Source organism: Thermobia domestica, chromosome 1, assembly GCF_964235325.1.
Source record: "Thermobia domestica chromosome 1, izTheDome1.hap1.1, whole genome shotgun sequence".
NCBI classification, from domain to species: Eukaryota; Metazoa; Arthropoda; class Insecta; order Zygentoma; family Lepismatidae; genus Thermobia; species Thermobia domestica.
Genome location: NC_137454.1, coordinates 207,405,652 through 207,426,594, shown reverse-complemented (window position 1 = coordinate 207,426,594; position 20,943 = coordinate 207,405,652). Strand labels below are relative to the sequence as shown.

Genomic DNA, 20,943 nt, shown 5'->3' with positions numbered 1-20,943 from the left:
TTGAATTGGTGGTAGATGAGATAGTAGCATAAATCGCCCACTTAACGCCAAATTATTTTAATTCTATTACTTGAATTAGTATTACCTTCTTGCACCGTAAAAGTGAAATATACAATAGTCTAATGTTTATTTTCATGACTAACATGAAACTATTGGAAGTGCATGAGTTAGATTGCCAAGACTGGGGATTTAAACACTGCGCTTCCCGAATAAGAAACACTACCGCCTCTACTTGTATAATTATAAAAAATCTAATATATACGCATAAAAGCATCTTAATTTGCTTTAGAGAGCGAGGAGTGTTACGAAAAGTTTTTATTGTCTGTTATGGAATTGGCTACTGTATGTACAGTTTGTTCGATCACGAATAAAGCCATCCAGATGACATTATAACCGTTCAGTGATTATCTTTCATTTGAATTGAATACTTTGACCGAGTAGTTTGTCGATTTTTGCTAGATGTTATAATTTTAGTTTCAACGTAATATTGACGTATTGTTCCGTATATTCACCGTTTATTATCTTGGTTAATCTAAAATATGACTAGAACGCAATACTAAATTAAATTAGTAGGATTTGTGTTTTCGAAGTGGAATCGGGACCATAGGAGAGAGAGTTTCTCTTCATTCGTTGTACGTGTAGGATAGCGTTCCAGAGACTGTTTAAGCTTGATAATTCTTAATCCACTGCCACTCGATCTTTCAATTGCAAATGTCAGGCAATATATCAGGCCAATCAAAAAGTTCCGGGGATTTTGTTGTAGCTCTCTATTCCCACAATATAAGTACACATTTACTTAAGGTGGATCACCACCCGGAAGTCAGTACATATTTTAGCTCATTTCCTTAATTACTGCGCAATGAAACGTTACATATTATAAATATTGTACTATAAGATAGAGTATTGTTTCAGCTACAGCACAAGATACTGATTCATTTGGTTGTGTCTCCTGATATCGAAAAATGTAACAAATAAAAGAAAATATTTCATTCGCTTTACAATGAGCACACAAGATGGCACTTGCTGGTAGACCTTACTTGAAGTGCTCAATTTTATGAAATGTTTATTTGTATGTGTAAAGTATTTTAAGGTAACAATCTTATCACGAAATAGATATATTGTGTAACCGTTTTTCGTGTTATGTTTTATATTTTATTTAAATGTTAATTTACATTTAAGTAAATAGATTTGGAAATGAAACTTGCGCAGAACGCCATAATGCGTTGTTGCCAAATTGGTACGTTTACTGTAATAGTCACAATAAGAAAATTCCTGCACTCTAGCATTGCAGTTTGAGAAGCGCTATCGCGGTAAGGGTCGAAAACTAAAGTTTTCCAGTAAGTATCTACGCAGAATTCCATGATTGCTCCCTTTATTATCTGGCATAAGTAAACATTCGACACTATCTGGCAATGTCGCACTATTCAAGCAGCGTTTAGCATAGCACCGAGAACACCTAGTGATCCACCTTAATCGCCTTCGAAGTAGGCTTCTTCGGAACACATACACTTACTCCACTGCTACTGCCATTGCTGTAAACACATACGAAAGTCCTCTTTTGGTATTTTCCGAAGTTCAGCCATCACTTTGGTTTTGATCATCATCTACAATGGTGAAACGGATACCTTTGAGGCCAGTTTTTCTTTAACCTCCTGATGTCGAGAGGAAATCGCAACATAAAGCACGAGGAATCTTAACTGTTGTCCAATTGCACAACATAAGGCGCTTCTGCTATTGTTTGTCTGACGGAAGCGCAATTAGAAGTGTAGAAATTCCCCTACAAAAGGTTTCAACTCAACAGAGCTCGATATCTACAGGAACGAACGAGCAAATGTCGTCATTTTTTTGTACAGCCAGCTCTACACGGGGTGTCAGGAGGTTAAAGCATTAGGTATTACCGTACCTGTAAACTGTTTTATGTCTATCAAAGTCTATGATTGTGGTAAGTTGCATTTGATTATCTCCTTTCACTTATGAATAAACAAGCAAAGGAAAAATGGGTAAATTTTGTATTATTTTTAGTGAGGCAGGCCCTTAATGTGTATTGGCTATCTAACTCAAGAAATGTGCCGTTAAGTTGAACTGAGTGTTCGTCTTTCGCGTCCATATGCAACACCAAGGTTATGAACGACGGAACTTACTATCAACGTCAGTTCCGAGCACGATCAGGGTTTGAATCTGGTGTAGTTGGTGGATGCACACCATCAACCTCATATTAACCTTTCCCCACCCTATTCTGTCGCCATCAAAAAAGCTAGATTGCCTCACCACGCAAGATGTGAGACGTAATATAGTTGTTGTTGTGGACATACTAACAAGAGACATGTAACAAAGTTTGTGTCTCAGAGACTTTATTACAAAACCAGAAGATTGTCTTAATCTTGAGCACATAGCTACAGTGAAAAGGCTGAAGAATTTCGCAATAAGTTAGCTACTGAATTCTTTACTGACTCTGTTTTGTCTCTTTCTCTGGTGGGTTGCGGTGAATCCAACTCTGACACAAACTTTACAACACTCATTTTACAGAGTTAAACTACGTTCTTCTCCTTTTTCTTCTTAAAAAAGAACAAAAATCATAGTTAATTTTCTTCAGGAAACTTCTGTTGCTAACATTTTCAGACGATGAGCTTGTTATGACATTCTAGAATAAATATATCTCTTAGTGTGTGTGTGTGTGTGTGTGTGTGTGTCAAATAATTAAATTTCTATGTTGCTTAAAGGGCAGAACATACAAGGAGAATCTTGTTCTAAAATAAAAATCTGAGAAAAAATATAAATTGAAATTTTAGTAAATGTATATAACTTATTCTAACCACTCTCATATTAATTGTTGTTGCAGGGTTGTTATTATAGAAGAAATTTAAGTTGTAAAAACTTATAATTATGCCTGTTCTGTGGATGCGAGAGCTAATGATTAACTAGCATAGAAAAAGAGAGGTTTAGATTTTCTTAAATTTCGTTTTTAAAACCATATTTTGCTTAATAATAATAATAGATGAGTTACACAATATAGAACTTCATAACACCATAAAATTGAAATGTCTAAGCTGGAAAGTTCATGCGTGCTGTTGAATTCTACTCAGGAATCCTGTACATAGACCAAAAAAGTCGAAGAATAATACAGTGTCGAATCTTAGGAAAGTAAATAGTAATAATGTTGACTGGATTGACTAGGTATAGGTAGAACCCAATGGCGAGCTTTTGCTTCTGTGGTGATAAGCATTTGGGTTGCTTAAGGCAGAGCGCAAAATTTCAAAGTCAGACACACTCGCCAATCCAAAAATGATGGTCGCCAGTATCTCTCACGTACAAATTATGAGAGATCTCCCCCCTCTCCTATGGCCTTTGGTTTGACAAAGAGAGATTATATCAGGGCATAAAATTTCAAAACCGGACAATTAGATTCAGGATAATCAATTTTGAATTGGACGATTCATATACATGTTAAAAAATATCTTACCTTAAGACATCAAGTTTGGGTAACGCTCTCTTTCTCTCTGCACTGAAGAACCAGTTGTCGATTGCAGTTTTCGGATCAGTCCTTAAGTGAAGGGTCATTGATAGAAATTGTCAGCAAATCACCCAATGTGTCAGTCTTTAGTCAATTCTGTAGGCAGTCTTAACTGTGTTGGGACTACTCTGAAGCCTTTCTCACATCAAGCAATATTCACAGATAAAACTGCACAAAATGTGACAATTGGAAGCAAATTTGGGAATCTCGAAATGAAGTTTTTGAGGATGAGAAAGGAGGGGCGAATTACAACGTTATGAAGACTTCACTTTCCGTGTCCGTTGTGAAAGACTTCACATTCCGTGTTTTCTCTCACTCAGTGACAATTATTTTCGTGCGAAACAGAAATTGCGCAGCCCTGTGAGTTTAGGCAGAAGCCATTCCTAGTGAACACTAGTCGCCAGCTCGAAATATCTAGTCGCCTATGGTGACCTGGCGACCGGAAATTTTGTGCCCTGGCTTAAGGTGTAGAATTAGTTTCGTGGAAAACAAGCTTGAATAGAGAGATCTTTAGAAAATAATTAGTAAATATATTGTTTCCAAAGTCAGTCGGAGCTGAAAGTTCTTATGTTTCGTGAATATAGTTGAAAACATAGTAGTCATGTGTGGGAGAGTATACACAGAAGTTTTCCATTTTATACATATATAATTCATTTTTAAAACAAATACTTTAACAAATCAAGATCTGGGTGCGCAATGTATAACATTGAATTATTAAAATATGTACCAGTAATATATATGTCACGATGATGAACTAAACTTTTACAACAAATTTTAGTCTTGAAAGATCAAAAAAGTCGACAAATTGGATAGACAGTGACTGTAAATTTCTTACAGTTAAAGAGCAGAACATACAAGGAGAATCTTTCTTAAATTATGTACTGGGGACTTCACCCACTGTCATTAATTCTATCTTACAGGTGTAACTACAGTGTATTGTGCTAATCTTAATCATATACCTTAATAGCAACTTTTTGAACTTATGTCGGAACTTTAACTGGAGGCCTAACAGAGGAAAGTTTGAGATTTCTCAAAATCACCTTTTTCTGTAATAGGAAGGTAAAATCAGCTACAATCGATGATAACATATTACTACAGTAGTTGTTTTTATTGACGCACACATGTGATCCCGTTGAGTTCTAAATAAAGAGTTTAGTTCCTCTAATTGTCATTGAACGTAAGTTTTTTTTTTCACACTGGACAAAGTTACCTTGGTCAACGGTAATATTGGGATCAGTGTGTCCTGGAAACACTCAAAACATTTCTACCTCATAAGGTTGAATGTCTAAGGGGTAAACTAAAAATGATAAAGACGTGATACGAGTTCGAGATTAAGTAACGTTGAGACGGAAGGTGGATCACCACCCGGAAGTCAGTACATATTTTAGCTCATTTCCTTAACTACTGCTCAATGAAACGTTACATATTATAAATATTGTACTATAAGATAGTTATGTTTCACTTACAACACAGGACACTGATTCATTTGGTTGTGTCTTCTGATATCAAAAACGGTAACAAATAAAGAAAATATTTTATTCGTTTTACAATGAGCACACAAAATGGCACTTGCTGTTAGATCTTACTAGAAGTGCTCATTTTTATGAAATGTTTATTTGTATAAGTAAAGTATTTTGAAGTAACAATCTTATTACGAAATAGATATATTTTTTGACCGTTTCTCGTGTTATGTTTCACATTTTATTTCATTATTAATTTACATTTAAGGAAATAAACTGAGACGAAGCTTGCGCAAAACGCCATAATGCGTTGATGCCAAATTTATACGTTTACTGTGATCATCACAATTAGAAAATTCCTGTGTTCGAGAAGCGAAACTTATCTGTGAATTCCGGTAAGGGTCGAAAATTAATTTCTCCAGTAAGTATCCAAGCAGAATTCCATAATAACTTCCTTTATTATCTGGCATAAGTAAATACTCGACACTATCTGGCAACGCCACACTATTCAAGCAGCGTTTAGCATAGCATCGAGAGCACCTAGTAATCCACCTTCTTTGGCCTTAAAGGTGAACGAGGTTTGGAGGAAAAAATCATCAGTCTAAGAGTTTCATGGACAATATTAGAAAAGCGTAATTAAATACTACTTTCATGATACTAGTAGCAAATTGTAATAGTAAATATTTCATAAAATTAAACTGCCTGGGCATAATAAGTAAAAAAAAAAAAAAAATACTTACTGAGTTTATTGTTATAACTTGTCTAACGCCACTATTATCTGTTGTTAAAATCAAGGGATCTTTTCTGCCAAATAAAGCATTTTAGAGACTAAGATGGATGTCTGCAAAACGAAGCAGTTTCACGAATTTCGCGGATTACAGGCAAGAAATCAAGATTGTGATTTACAACTTAAAAAGAGAAGCTTTTATCAGCGATAATTTTATTCCTTGTCTCATCTGTCTCTGCGGTCACTTAACGTATCTCGAAGAGAAATGGGATGTAATAGTAGTGGTGTTTCTCCTTATCTCATTCTCCACTGAAACATTGTGAGTTCGACGAGAACCAACATTAAAAAGTCTGGGAAAAGTTGTTACAAATAATTCTTTGAACCTGTCGTTTGTAGCCTCAGTTCTTTGGCTTCCATTCAAAACCACTTTCGTTATCTGTGTTGAAACACACATCGTTGCTAATCCACAGAGTTCTTTAAAATGGATTCCTATAATATTAATTTCTACTTTCATTCCTCCCCCCGTTCTTCATTTCGATTATTACCTTGTGGTCGAGAATTACAGTCTGATGTTAAATGTTTAAACCGTCATTAAGCCTGTACGAAGAGGACTCAGTACCATCTGTTATATTTTTTTCTATGCTGCTGTAAATTGTGCGAATATATTTTTAATACGGTAGAGTCTTTTAAGTTCTATATTTATTTCATACTAGCTCCTACAGATCAGTATCCATGAACAATTCTTGTTCTATCTCACATGGAGAAACTATTTAATTCGAGGAAGAGTAAGGGGAAAAAACAAGGAATGTCCATGTGTGTGCTTTTACGGATGCTTTGCCCTATCTGTTGCTGACTCTTGGTACTATTCGACTATATATGACATGCATGCTTAGATGTAGAAATATCCAAGGAAAGGGGTAAAGGATTTGACTAACCCTATTCATTTTATACGCGGTTTTCAATATTAAGACGTCGTTTTCTCGAAAATATAGTTTTGTGACATTCCTTCTTTTTTCCCTTACCCTTCAAGGCTTAACTGGCTGCTGGTGCATATGTGCCGAGACACAGCTATCTGGAAATTCAGATTCACACAAACACTTATTCACAAAGAAAGGCTTTCTTCTTAGCACCACACATAATTGTTAGGCGTGCTTATTAATTCTCGTGTGCATATTCTGAATTCTCGACAAAGTTACTTACTCCTGACATAGAAAAATTGAACCAGATTTTTGGTAGAATTTTAAGTCTAATTGCTTCTATTAAACTTAACATAAATTAATTAGAAAATGGAATAAGTTCGATACGATATTTGATAAAATGCCCTCAAGTTCTTTAATTTTAGATTCTAATTATCTTTACCCCTCCTCCGCCAAAAGCATTATTGTAAGTCGTAATCAAAATAAAATTGTCTCCTTTTCAAATAATATAATAATGATTTGCAGTAATTGAAAATGTATCTTCTCCTAATATACTTATTTTTTCTTTTCATCTGACCACCTTAAAAATGATTAATATTCATAGTCTTAAGTCATGACAAGACATGCCTACCGTGGATTCGGATCCCGCTTTGAGCATTGATCTTTACCATTCATGCCCTTTCACTATTAATTTCATCATGCCTTATCGTTTCCTTTAGCTGGAAGACTAGAGCTATGGACTCAAAAATGAATTCTATACAATACAATTAATTTGATCAACGCAGTGAATACAGTAGCTGTGTTGGATTCGTTTGTCAGAAAGTTAGGTTCAAATCCAATCTTTTTGGTTCTTATTTTGTTTAGTAAGTATTGGAATGAGATGTTACAACAACAATTAAAGATGATAAGCTAAAGTCGTCTTTTATCTTGAACATAAAACGATTAGATAAACTGAGCTTTCAGAAGCCAAACCGATCAACTCCATTTTTTTCTACACATTTTTGACTTGGAAAAGATACATTCTTTTCAGAGGCAAAATCGATTAACTCCGTAGTTGAACAATTTACCACTAGAACGCGTAAACGTTCTGATCACTCTTATTTAAATACATTGCATCTAAGCTACTAAAATTGTCACTACTGAAAAATTTCGTTTGATGGAGTTAATCGGTTTAGCATCTGAACGGCGCAACTAGTCTGTCGTGTTTGCCATCTTATAAGAGACAAATATTTAAATATGAATTTCTACTTTCATTTTTGTTTCTACGAAATTCAGTAAACAGATCTTAAATAGCCATGAGTACAGATATTTGATGTTAAAGTGAGAGAATCAAAATGTATTCATATATTGTAAACTAGCGTTTTCTAGACTTTCAAAATATGCAATGCATAAGTATCGGAAGTCTTATACTAGAACGGCTGTGTCCGTCTGTTGACAGGTACCAGAGCAAAAGAGGTAAAAGGTATCAATAAGCGTTTTTTTTTTTTTTTTTTTTTTTTTTTTTTTTTTTAAGCATTCCAAGAACAGGTTCGATTCATCCGTTAACCCTCTGTTCAAATTGGAAGCGGTAGAAATGAACAATTTCCGGTTTCAATGTTGATCGCCGTAAAACAAAAAAAACGGTAGCAGATAACAACAAGCTGTTTTCCGGATTCGATTGAGCGTCTGAAGAAAGGGTATGATCTTCATCCACATCTCGATACTAAAACCGGAAATGGTAGAAATTTGCTGAAGTATTGATCTTCATATACGAATATGCCCCATTACATCCTGCCTTCCATCATTTTAATCTATCCATAGGTATGTGATATTGCCCTTGTAGCCAAAACTGTATTCTCATGTACCCAGTAACTTGTATACGAGTGATAAGCCTTGCCCATATGAGGAATTTCAATTTAAACATTTGAGCTATATGGTTATATTTTTGTTTTGTAAAAAAAATGTAGGGTTATTTTTATGCAACCTGGCCTCACTACATTAACAAATAATAGTATATTGACTTATTCTCTCCGAGATTTCACTTTGAAATGCTTTCTAAACAATAAATGATTAACTTGATTTAAGCCCCTTTTTTTAATATTGAACCCACGAATATGAGATAAGACTTACCATTGAAAAATGAGATCCGATCCACTACTTGTATCCAAAGCAAATACCTTTACCAAGAATAGATGCCTGAACCACGCGGTAGCCTTTCGGCCACAAAGTGTTAGACTTATTGGTTATCCATACGAAATCAGTTAATAACCATCCTAATCAAAAACTTCGCTAAATATTATTGATGATATAACAAATGTCTTGGTTTGAATCAAATAAAATTCTATTAGTTGAGCTAAAGAAATAAAGCTAACGTAATGCCTTAAATATTTTGCATGTTTAAACTAAATCCTTTTGTATGGAGGTAAAATCCAGCTGTAGTACTCAGCCATGCTTAAATTTGCAACAAAATTTAAGAAACCCTATACTTCTCATTTCCAGAGCGGGCAATGGTGAAAGAAGACACAGTACTAATAAAATCAGGAAAGATAATGATATATTTCTTCCATAAAATAATAATAATAAAGTAAAGTAGTCTTTTTTTTTTTAACATGCCATGAAGATCCAGGGCCTGGTGGAGATAAAGGCTTTACACACTTTGACTTCGGTACTCATGAAGGTGATGTAGTCCCCACAACTCTGCTGTCCCTATTTCCCCAGGTTGTCCCAGGTTCTCAATTTAAAGGTTTGGTGAATTCAAAACTACGGTAGAACGCGGGTATCGAGCCACGTACCAACTACACCATTGCGACTCGAATAATAAATAATAATAATAACACAATATTAATAATAGTATATATTTATCTACCCATGTAGAAGATGATAATGACGATGATATGACTAGGGGCGGGAGTTTTTCGCAAGTTGCGAAATCGCGAAAGTTTTCCGACAAATCCGAGAGTTGGTTTTTCAACGAACTACATCAGATTGGATAAGAAAATAGGTATTTTGAAGTCGTGACAAAATGCGATAACTGACATTTTGAGCGAAATATGCCGTAAAATGCAACAAATTTGGAATTTTTTAAAGCTTCAATTTCAGTTGTTAAAATACAAAAATAAAAAGTACAATTTTCCAAGGCACGTTTTCCTTTTGCAACTGGCTGATCACTACTAACTTCCATTTGAAGTTCAAAGCTGGAGTTGGAATGTGGAACAATCAGCTCGTGTTAAACCAGCATAAATCCTCACTTCGGTGTTTTTGTAGAGTACGTACGCTAAAAGAGTTTATAATTTTAAAAATGATGAATAAAATGGGAACGGTACAAGATACGCAAGTGAATTTCTAAGTGAACGCTTGTACGTAAGTGATATCCAAACGTTAATGTGTAAATTTTGTAATTCGTGTAATTGAATGGGAAAAGAAATATACCTAGGTACTGTACGAAACATATACAAGGACTTTATGCAGAGTCGTTCTGACGCGTGATTAGTGCCATATAAAGAGTTCGATTAACATATGTTTCCTGCAGTAGTCAGGCCTTTAGTATGACGCTAATCACACGTCAAAACAACTCTGCATAAGGCGGATAAAGTTGGCAGGACATAAATGTAACAGACAAAGTTGAATGTGAAGAGACAAATTACATTGGAAGATTTTGCAAATGCGTAGAAGGCAAAAGTAGAAAAGATTGAGTTCATAAATGAGACTACCGAGATGTTGCTGAAGTGCAATATACCCATAGAAAAAGTTGACCACCCTGATGAAGTACATACCTGGTAAAAGACTTGTAAAAGAAGATAGAAGTAATTTGTTGTTAGTAACTGCATAAAGAAAAACTCCATTGTTCTAAGTAGTATTATTGTTTAATACTTACATTGGGCCTATATTAGAATTTGTTTAATTTGTATTACAGTTTGTATACTAGAGCTTGTAACATAATTTACTTAGCGACAAAATGAGAAATTTTGTATCTCAAAATGCGACAAAATACGATTTTTTAAAATTTTAAATGCGAAATACGAGGCCTGTCTAAAAAGTATCCGACCTTAATTTTTTCCACGCAAAGTAGTGATTCTCAGGCGGCGCCACCGTGCACGGTGGAAGGAGGAACCTTAATGCGCATGCTTGAATTTTTTCACCGCGTTCGCGCGTGCCAGTCGTGAGCTGGTGGTCGCGAAGTGAGGTGCTGTTGGTAGTGTTCGTCGGATTTAGTGTTTCTCGCAAGATGACTGAACGAATTGAGCAAAGATACTGCATCAAATTCTGTCAAAGGCTGGGTGATTCTCAAAGCCAAACAATTCGTAAGATTCAGCAGGTGTTTGGAGAAGATGCGATGGGTGTAACACAAATTAAACAATGTTTCAACCGATTCAAAGATGGCCGCACATCAGTCGAGAGTGAGCAGCGTAGCGGCAGGCCCCAAACTGCTCGGAATGCAGCTGTTGTTGAGCGGGTGCGAAATTTGGTGATGTGAGATCGCAGTTTGACAGTGCGGGAGATTGCAGAAGATGTTGGAGTGAGTAAAGATTCTGCACATGCAATTTTGCGTGACGATTTGAACATGAAACGAGTGGCTGCTAAATTTGTACCCAAGTTGTTGTCTCAGGAACAAAAAGACACCCGTTTTGACGTTGAACAGGACCTTCTAGACACCACCAACACTGATCCTGGGTATCTGAATTCCGTGATAACTGGAGATGAGTCATGGGTGTACGGGTACGACCCAGAAACAAAACAACAATCGTCTCAATGGAAGCATCTTGATTCTCCAAGGCCGAAGAAAGCGCGGTAGGTGCGAAGCAAAATCAAAGGTGTTGCTGACTGTTTTCTTCGATTCCCGTGGAATTGTGCATCACGAGTACGCACCGGAAGGACAAACAGTGACAAAGGAGTACTATCAAGATGTTCTCAGGCGACTCCGTGACGCAGTCCGGCGCAAAAGACCAGACATGTGGACAGCGAAGAACTGGCACGTCCATCATGACAACGCCCTAGCACATTCATCCCAATTGATCCACACGTTCTTAGCCAAACATGGAATTACAACCGTTCGCCAACCTCCCTACTCTCCAGACCTGGCTCCTTGTGACTTCTGGTTGTTTCCAAAATTGAAGAAGCCTCTGAAGGGATCCCGTTTTGAGAGTAGAGAAGACATAATGCGGAACACGACGACGGAGCTGAACAACATTCCAAAAGAAGACTTCCAGCGGTGTTTCCAGCAGTGGAAGGATCGGTGGGCTAAGTGTGTGGAAGCACAAGAGGCCTACTTTGAAGGGGATTAGGGTCCCAAATCTGTCAGGTATTCGAAACTATTTTTCTGGCCAAAGGTCGGATACTTTTTAGACAGCCCTCGTATTTAATTTCAAATTGCGAAAAACTCCTGCCTCTAGATATGACTTCTCAAACCGTTTTCCTTCACCTAAAATAACTTAGACGTGCTTCGGTACTATTGGTCGAAAAACTAGACCCATTCTTAACTTTTTTTTTTTTTTAATGGGGACGCGTCTTTAGACTAGATAGAAAACAACACTGAGTCGGATAACGCTTACAGACGCGCTTAATAATCTCTGTTGGCATTTTTGGATCTATGCTTGGCATAATTATGTCATCTAGTGCGATTCTTCAAATCAGCCGAGACGCACTCCATTAAAGGGGTTAAATTAGCAGAATAGTAAATCTGAAATTTGATTTTCATTAAAACCTTTTCTTAAAAAAAAAAAAGAAAGAAAGAAAGAAAGAAACACACTCTATAAGAAGAAATGTAGGAGTTAAAAGAATTTTTTAGAATTTTATTGAATATATGAATCTTGTGCTGTGATCTTACGTAATTTAGTTGCGAAAATCTCTTTCTCTCTCACACAAATAAGGGATTTTTTGTCTTTTGTGAGAGCAAGACGAAGACAGATAGAACTGAAGAGACAATTTTCATCTGCTTTACTCATTGATTCAGAAGATTCCTTAATTAATGGGAGCAGCTCTTAATTCCGTTGATTACATTCTTTCCAAAAGAGAAAACTTATTAACACTCACACAACCTTAATAACGATCACCAGTTGGAGGCTACAAGACTTTAATCTAGAAAGCTCAAAATCTATAACAATTTGATTATCTTCAGCCCTGCATACTATTCTTGCATTTTGCGTACTATCGCAATAGCATTTGTATTCCAAGCTGAATCTGTTTTTATATGATTACATTTGAATTGTACTCATATTATTGAAATCTTTAATTCACGTTGTCTATCTTTCTTACTTTCTTTTACCCTTCACAAAATTCGTATTACAAAAAGAGAAGCAGGCCTGCTTATAATTTGGCTATGAAATATATTGTAGATTTTCAACGATTGCTCTGCATTTACACACTTTTATTTCAATATTAGTTATATTCTCTCTCTCTCTCTCTCTCTCTCTCTCTCTCTCTCTCTATATATATATATATATATATATATATATATATATATATATATATATATATATATATATATATATAATATGAGGCTAAGAGAAATAATGATATAGGGATGATAACACTGCCATAAAGAAAAATATAAAAGTTCTGTGCAGCGGACCTCAAAGTATCAATTAGATGTATTTTGTTACACAGAATCCAAATTATGAAATCCCAGGACGATTGGCCATGTCAGTTTTTTTTTTATGAGCAAAAAACTTGAGCGATTTTGGATAGAGAGGACACATTTTTCGCCCATAAAAAAATGACATGGTCAGTCGTCCTGGGGCCTCAAAATTAGGATGCTGTGTAACAAAATACATCGAATCCATACTCTGAGGTCCGCACCACAGCACTTGTGTATGTGTGTGGATGTGTGTGTTTGTGTAATAATAAGCGAAATGATGTAACGAAGAAGGTGGGATGAAACGGGAGAACTCTGAGAAACCCGTGCACACTATACTTGTCCACCGTAAAGCCCACCTGGAGCGAGCTGTGATCAAACCAGAGACGATCACTCTATGACTGAGCCACCACAGCCCCTTTCCAATTATTTGTTACATAAGTTATTTATATTTTAAGAAATTCAAAATAAACAGGATCTATCAACATCATAATAAATATTCTGTCAGGCTTGTCACTTGCTATATATTTGAGAAATTTCCTTGCACTAAGGTCCTCAGCTAATCTATCCATCTTTTAACGTACCAATTATCTGTTTCAATACCGTCCATTAGGATCGCTTGTGAAATAAGAGTTGAGGCTATCTTGTCTCTAAAACTTGTCTCCTCTCACATCAGAAAATGTACGTTAGTATTGGAAAAGCTCTGTCTCGTCTCGTATCTCCATTCTGTATTAAAATTTGAGCTTCATTTGCTGCACTAAGTCCAAACCGCAAGCAAAATGTTACAGCTTGATTCTCATGTTTCTTGTAAAATAGAAGTCTGTTTATGATTTTGATGGTGATCGGTTACTATGATTATTAAGATATCCAGGTGTCATTCATTCCTTATTCCCTTCTTTACGTAGACAATTAAACATACAGTATTTTCAGTTATAAATTTATAGATGTTCCTCTGAATTCTAATGGTGCACAGGGATACGGACAAAATCTCGCCGGCCAAAACCTCGCGGGACAAAATCTCGCCGAGCCAAAACCTCGCGTGGCCAAAACCTCGCCGCCCAAAACCTCGCGGGACAAAATCTCGCCGGGCCAAAACCTCGCCGCGAATGAAACTTTTCTTTAAAATTTACCCAATGTGTTTCTTAATATGCAATTCCACATTAGAAATAATAATAATAATAATAATAATAATAATAATAATAATAATAATAATAATAATAATAATAATAATAGTAAGAAGAACAAGAAGAAGATGATACAAAACATCATGTGCGTGGGCTTTCTCGGGTTATTCCCGTTTTCTCCCACTTTCTTTATTCGATCATTTCCTTCATCCTGGTCATCTACGTCTCCTTTAACCTATAGGACATAATCAAGGGACGTCGTAAAAACTCATATATTATTTCATATTTTCATAGATATTATTAGATTTTTGTTAAAATTTTAAGTTTTTGGATGTTCCAAAGTTCACAAAACTAACCTCGTTAGTTGTCATTACTTTCCTTATGCAGACTTTCTTTCCCTATAACCAGTTTTAAAACATCCTGTCGCCCTACCTTCACATTGAAATCCTCTAATACAGAAATATAATTTTCATATGGTATCGCGGGACTTGGTCAAATACCCGTGATACTTCTTCTGAAACAGCGTCTTTTATACCGTCATCCTTATCTGTTGGAACATTTACATTTTGGTCAGGCGAGATTTTGGTTATGGCGATATTTTGGAGCGCGAGGTTTTGGCCCGCCAGGTTTTGGCCAGGCGGGGTTTTGGCCCGGCAAGATTTTGTCCCGCGAGGTTTTGGGAGGCGAGGTTTTGGCCAGGCGAGGTTTCGGCCTGGCGAGATTTTGGGCCGCGAGGTTTTGGGAGGCGAGGTTTTGGTCCGCGAGGTTCTGGCCGCGAGGTTTTGTACCCAAACCTGGTGCACAATATGAAAATAATCGTGGTCAATGATATACACATAATGTCATCAGGAGGGATTCAAGCGCCTTTTCATATCGCCGTTTTATTTCCAATACAATTCTTCCTCAAAGAATTTATATATATATATATATATATATATATATATATATATATATATATATATATATATATATATATATAATATTCCACATATACGCGTAGTTACTAACATACACGTTTTAAGTGATACTAAGTCCCTAATTCCTACATTTCTGTGAGTGTAGGGAAGCTTAGGTATTTAAGCAGATCATAAAATTTAAGGAGAGTATGTCTCGAACTGTATGCTTTCTGTGAACGTATTAAATATGGTTTCTAGATAGGTTTTAATTTACATTCCGTTTTAATATGAGCAGTACCCATGTGGTACAATTTGTCAGTACAATTTAAATTTTACCCCTTCCCCGTGACAGATTAGTAATATGTCTTAGGCTGTTTGGTTGGATTGGATTTTAACGTCTCTTTCAGCATCGAGCCGACATGAAACGTGGGCCTACAGTTTAACGTGGGACCGAACCACATGTGCCCCCCTCCCCCCGCAGGAAATCGAAGTCGGTCTCCTGTGCCGAAGACGAGTACGTCAATCATGTCGTATTGTTTGTTGTCTTCCTCTGGAAGTTTTGCGTTCCTTTTCAACATCGGGTCTATACGAGACGCAGACAAACAGCATTTTCTAGTGTGGAAAACTTCAAACAAAAGATATGTTCTTCTGGTTGTTCGTTGCCGCACTGTATTGATTACAAAATCGAAAGAAAGAAAAAGTCGTTCTCGAATTGCATTGGAAAATTACTTAGTGAATAGTTGTGTCCATTTCTCTCTATGACTAAACAAAGAGTGTCATTAGGAGGACGGTAACAATGAACCAGATAAGCCCCTCGTCACTCGGACATAAGGGAAGGGCTATCACGAAAAGGGCTTTCATCAAACTAATGAAGTTAAACTTATGAATTATGCATTAGGAAAGCAGTCTTGGGAGTTCCAGCAGTGCACACGACGGAGGCAAATGGACATTGGGTCTCTCGCGCACTGTGTGCTGGAATGGTACATTTCACATACACACAAGCAAAACCTCCCTTGCACACAGAATTCGCTTACTTTAAAAAGTGAAAGGAGGGTGGTGTGTGCGTCAGCTGTTTCTGATAGGAAGGTCTCGCTCGAGCATAAAATTCAAACCAATTTCCCCTCCTTTCTGTTTTAATCGCTTCTCATTTATACAGATAGGATTGTGCAAATATCTCATTTAGAAAAAAGATAATTTCGTTTCAAATCCTATATATATACCGGTATATAGTTTTTTTTTTTTTGTGTGTGTGTGTGTAGCTATAATTAAGTTAGTTCAATTCGGTAACTCCTCTCAACTATTCAGATTTCATTATTGAAAAATGCTTTCATTAAAAAGAGAAAAGTTCTTTCATATATATAAATGTAAGCTAAAAATAATATATTTGACTTTTTAAAAAAAGAATTCTCAAATGTATTCTTTATTTTGAAATTACAATATTATACTATAGAAAATGTATAGTCGTATACATTTTCTATAGTATACTAAAAAAACTATAGAAAATGCTTCAGTGGCGATATAAGTACAGTTTCCTGTAAATTAAGGACAAAATTAAATCGTTTGAAACAGAGAAAACTATACTAAATGTTCCATTTAATAGCTGTGTAGGAGATTTCGAATTCCATAGTATATTTCCATAATTTACAAACTATTGCTAAAAGTATAATGGATAATAAATGATAATATCCTATGATTGAATTAGTCATGAACTTCGCGAGCCGTCAGACCCGGAGACCACGAAACTTCGTCATATGCAGTCTCGAACCTGGTAACGTAATTCTAAGTGACGTGTTCCTCTCCCGGATAACCCATGACTGTGATCCATATCATCATTGATGTAGGCCATGCTTGACTCAATTTCCTCTTAAACTATTTTCATTTTATTAGATGTGATGTTTCTTGTGTGTGTTTGGGACAATATGCTAATCCTTTAATGCTGTGCGAAATGATCATGCAGTTTTATTTACATCTAGCTCCACCCAGGACCATTTTAACGCATGGGCCCCTATGAGCATTTATACGGGGGAACCATGAGGATACGAGCTCATGCTAATCTGTATATGTCGAGTGATTTGTCTTAAATAAATATTACTACGTAGTAGTCTATGCTGCAATGCTGTTGTTACAAATGGACATTGTGATTTGTCTCTGATTTAGTATCCTAAGTTAGTATTGCATCACTTCTGTCATACTGCCACTTCATATGTATATAGACTCACTTACATTTTATTTATGTGAATGGTTGTCGTAAGGCTCCCAGCACAAACTAGTTTGCCCAGGGGCCCATAAATTTGTTACGGTACTGACACCATAATCATCAAATTTTATAATTAAAAGTTATGAAAAGAAAATTTAGTAACTGCGGGTGTGGATTTTTGCAAGGTCCATAATATTTATGGGGAATCAAATATATTCTTGATGAACCTGGGCATCCTCTTTCAAAATTCGAGAATTTCCATATATGTACCCTACAGGAATGGATTAACGGTTAGCATTCTCTCTTTACAATCTGGAGGTCTTGGTATTGAATTCCGTGGCCAGTTATCCTAACGAAAGTCTTTCAGGTTTATTGGGTAATCAAAGCAAACGAATGCATAGGTGTATCTTTAATGCATAGGTCCTAGCGGACTTCCTTCTAAAAAGTTCTTTCCATTGTTTCCTTGGTATAGGCTATGTTCCCAGTGTAAAATGATTTGACAACTGTATCTGGAACTACTACATGGTATAGTATTCACTAATGGGAATCATTGTGTGTTGCAATGACTGACCTCGAAAATAGGTATCTAGAAAAAAAATACTATTATACGTCATATGTACGTCACTGTTATGAGAATCGTGGCTCAAGAGAATCAAGCAGCAATATGTACAAAGGTGTGCTTAGATGTAAATAAATAAATGATATATTCCAGCAGAGCCAACTGCATCATACTTGTAACGAACAGTATACATTTTCTGGAAAACCACGCAAGATATTTCCCTTTTAGGCATCTTATTTTGTCCATTCGACGTGATCTATTCTCTGGTACATATCCTAGATTTGAACAATACTAAAGTTAAAGAAAAATTACAGTTTAAGAGTTTTGAGCTAAATCATAATTTTATATTTCATTCGCTGTATTGATTGATTGATTGATTGATTTTGAGTTTTACGTCCCGTTCAGCAGCGGGGCTATATGAGACGTGGACCTACTGATTAACGTGGAATCCGAACCACATGAGCTCCCGCCGGGAATCGAACCCGGGTCTCCCGCGCCAATTCGCTGTATAGCATATTATTTATTGTCTTGTAAGTGTCACAGTGAAGGGCTTATGTTAATTTCTCCTTAATAGGTGATATGATTATCGTACAGCTTTAGGTTTACAAAAAACTTGTTTTTTAAAAAAAAATGGTCGAAAACTACGCATGAGGATTTACATCTTTGAACATTTTTTCGATAAAGTCTACTAATATTGTAGAATCGAGGTAGGAATCAACATGGTAAGTAACAGTTTTCACATGAAATTGTATCAATACAGAATAATTATCTGTGTACATAAACAATATATAGAGAGTTGACTATTTGCGGAAATGATAATCTAATATTATGTTTGTGTCTTTGTAGGATCCATATACAGCCACGAATCCCCCATATTCAGAGGACAAAGAGAGGCAGCGAGGTTACAATGATGTTCTGGACACAAAGATCAACAGGGGTTACCCTAATTGGAACAAAGGTGCGTAATGTGTGAGTGACATCCGAATGCTGGTAGTTCTAATTCACACAGTCTGTGTTAAAGTGAATAAGGCAAACTGTTAGTGCAGGAAATGTATTTATTACGCTTAAAGAACTATTTGGCTATTTGTTTTGTTATTTCCCTTCCATATTTTATATTCGTTGGAATCATGTGAGCTTCGTTATTTCGCGGACTAGTCGGAAACAACTTTTTCCTACGAAAACTATATACGTGAGGCGTTCCGATATTGAAAGCATATGTTCCGCTAATTGTAATTTGAAGTGTCCTTTCCATCCTAAGGCTTCGTGATCAAAGGTGTCCAGACTCATGAGGTCGGCACTCACGAGTTCGGAACTCACGCTCACTCGACCTCAATCTCAAAATGAGCGTGAGGTCAGACTGGTGATGTGAGTGTGAGGTCGAAATGAGTTTGTGAGCGTGAGGTTGAGTGAGGTTGGATCAAAGTAGACACCTGGTTCTTCCAATAGCAGGGAGGAGTATATTGTAATTCGAAAAGACTGTAGATTTTTTGCTCTCTACACAAAAGCTTTTTCTCTATCTGAAGATAACACTTGCTGTGAAACGACCGTAGGTAAGCAGGGAGTATCTGGTCCGCTACCTTTTGTTTCATTGGCCAACTTGGGGTAGAAGTTTTACTTTCTTTGTCATCAGGTATTTCTTACAAGGGAAGAGAGGGAGATTATATAGCCTATCGAAGTGGAAGGTGGTTTATACACCAATCGAAAGCACTAGTGACACCTATTACGAAACTTTAATAAAAATTTTCCGAATGCATATACTGTGCGAGTTATATTAATATACAGGGTGTTTAGAAAATCCGTTAACACCCCTAGAAATCGCAAACGCTACGACAGATGCCAAAACAGGAAAACACGTGTTTGATCATTGTAAAAGTACAATGTATCAAAGCAAAAATCGTTGTCCCAGGGCCACCGGCAGGGTCCCAGGCGGGGTGCAATTCAAAATTTGCAAATGGTGACGAGATCAAGTAGCATATCGTTGGAAAGCTGTTGGGAAATGAACGAAGACGAAAAAAGTCTCTTCTCTTTAAAATTGCCATGTGTAAAATGGTAGCCAGTCAAAATGTCAGCAAAAACGTCATTGTAAAGTCTATGGCGTTTACCTGAAATGGTGCGACAGATGTCAAAACAGGAAAACACGTGAGTCATCATTTCGAAAGTAGAATGATAGAAAGTAAAAATATTTATCCCAGGTCCCAAACGGGGACCCCCAACCGAAAACTTTCAAATTTCAAGGGGGGGGGTCCAAGTAGTATATTATTTGAAAACTGTTGTTAAATGAAAGTAGATCGAAGAAGTCTGGACGTTCTACGATAACTCTGTGCAAACATCTTGTGTTTTAGTTCTTTTTTCTGTAGTCGAGTGTTCGTTTGTTTTCACTTTAATTCGTGTACGCAACGTAAAGAAAGGAAATGCGCCTACTATGAGATTCTACTCTTCAGGGCCCATTAATGTGTAAAGAAAGAAAGAAATAAAAAGAAAAAACGACAAGAACAAAAAACGAAAAGGAACGGAGATTATTATATTGAAATAGAAGATGGCTTATACACTAATCGAAATCACAAACTATGCTCAGTAAGAAACTGTAATATTATTATTGGTTGGAATGCATGTACGGTGCGAGTCATATGCATGTTTAATTGTAAGTTTTCCCATTTTCACCGAATATTGTATCAAATAGCATCGGAAATGGTTTGAATAAAGTCTGAAACTGATTTTCTAGACATTTGTGTTTGGCAAAAGTGCAAAATCGTAGTTCATTTTACATGCACAGTGAATAACTACTTCCATACACATGTAGTTGTTTCATTTAACAACAGCTTTCAATCAATATTCTATTTGACCCCTTGAAATTTGAAAATTTTGAGTTGAGTTGAGTTGATTTTGAGTTTAACGTCCCTTTTCAGCAGCGAGGCTATATGAGACGTGGACCTACTGATTAACGTGGAATCCGAACCACATGAGCTCCCGCCGGGAATCGAACCCGGGTCTCCCACACCAAA

At 36.4% G+C, this 20,943-nt stretch overlaps 1 protein-coding gene across 1 annotated transcript in view; it reads left to right on the top strand.

The window, feature by feature from the left end:
* Nucleotides 1-20,943, top strand: part of Cow (Proteoglycan Cow) — a 745,575-nt gene that overhangs the window by 695,736 nt on the left and 28,896 nt on the right. The window contains exon 7 of the mRNA XM_081769198.1: nt 18,788-18,899. Within this exon, the coding sequence (XP_081625324.1) occupies nt 18,788-18,899 (112 nt within the window). The remainder of the gene's footprint in view (nt 1-18,787; nt 18,900-20,943) is intronic.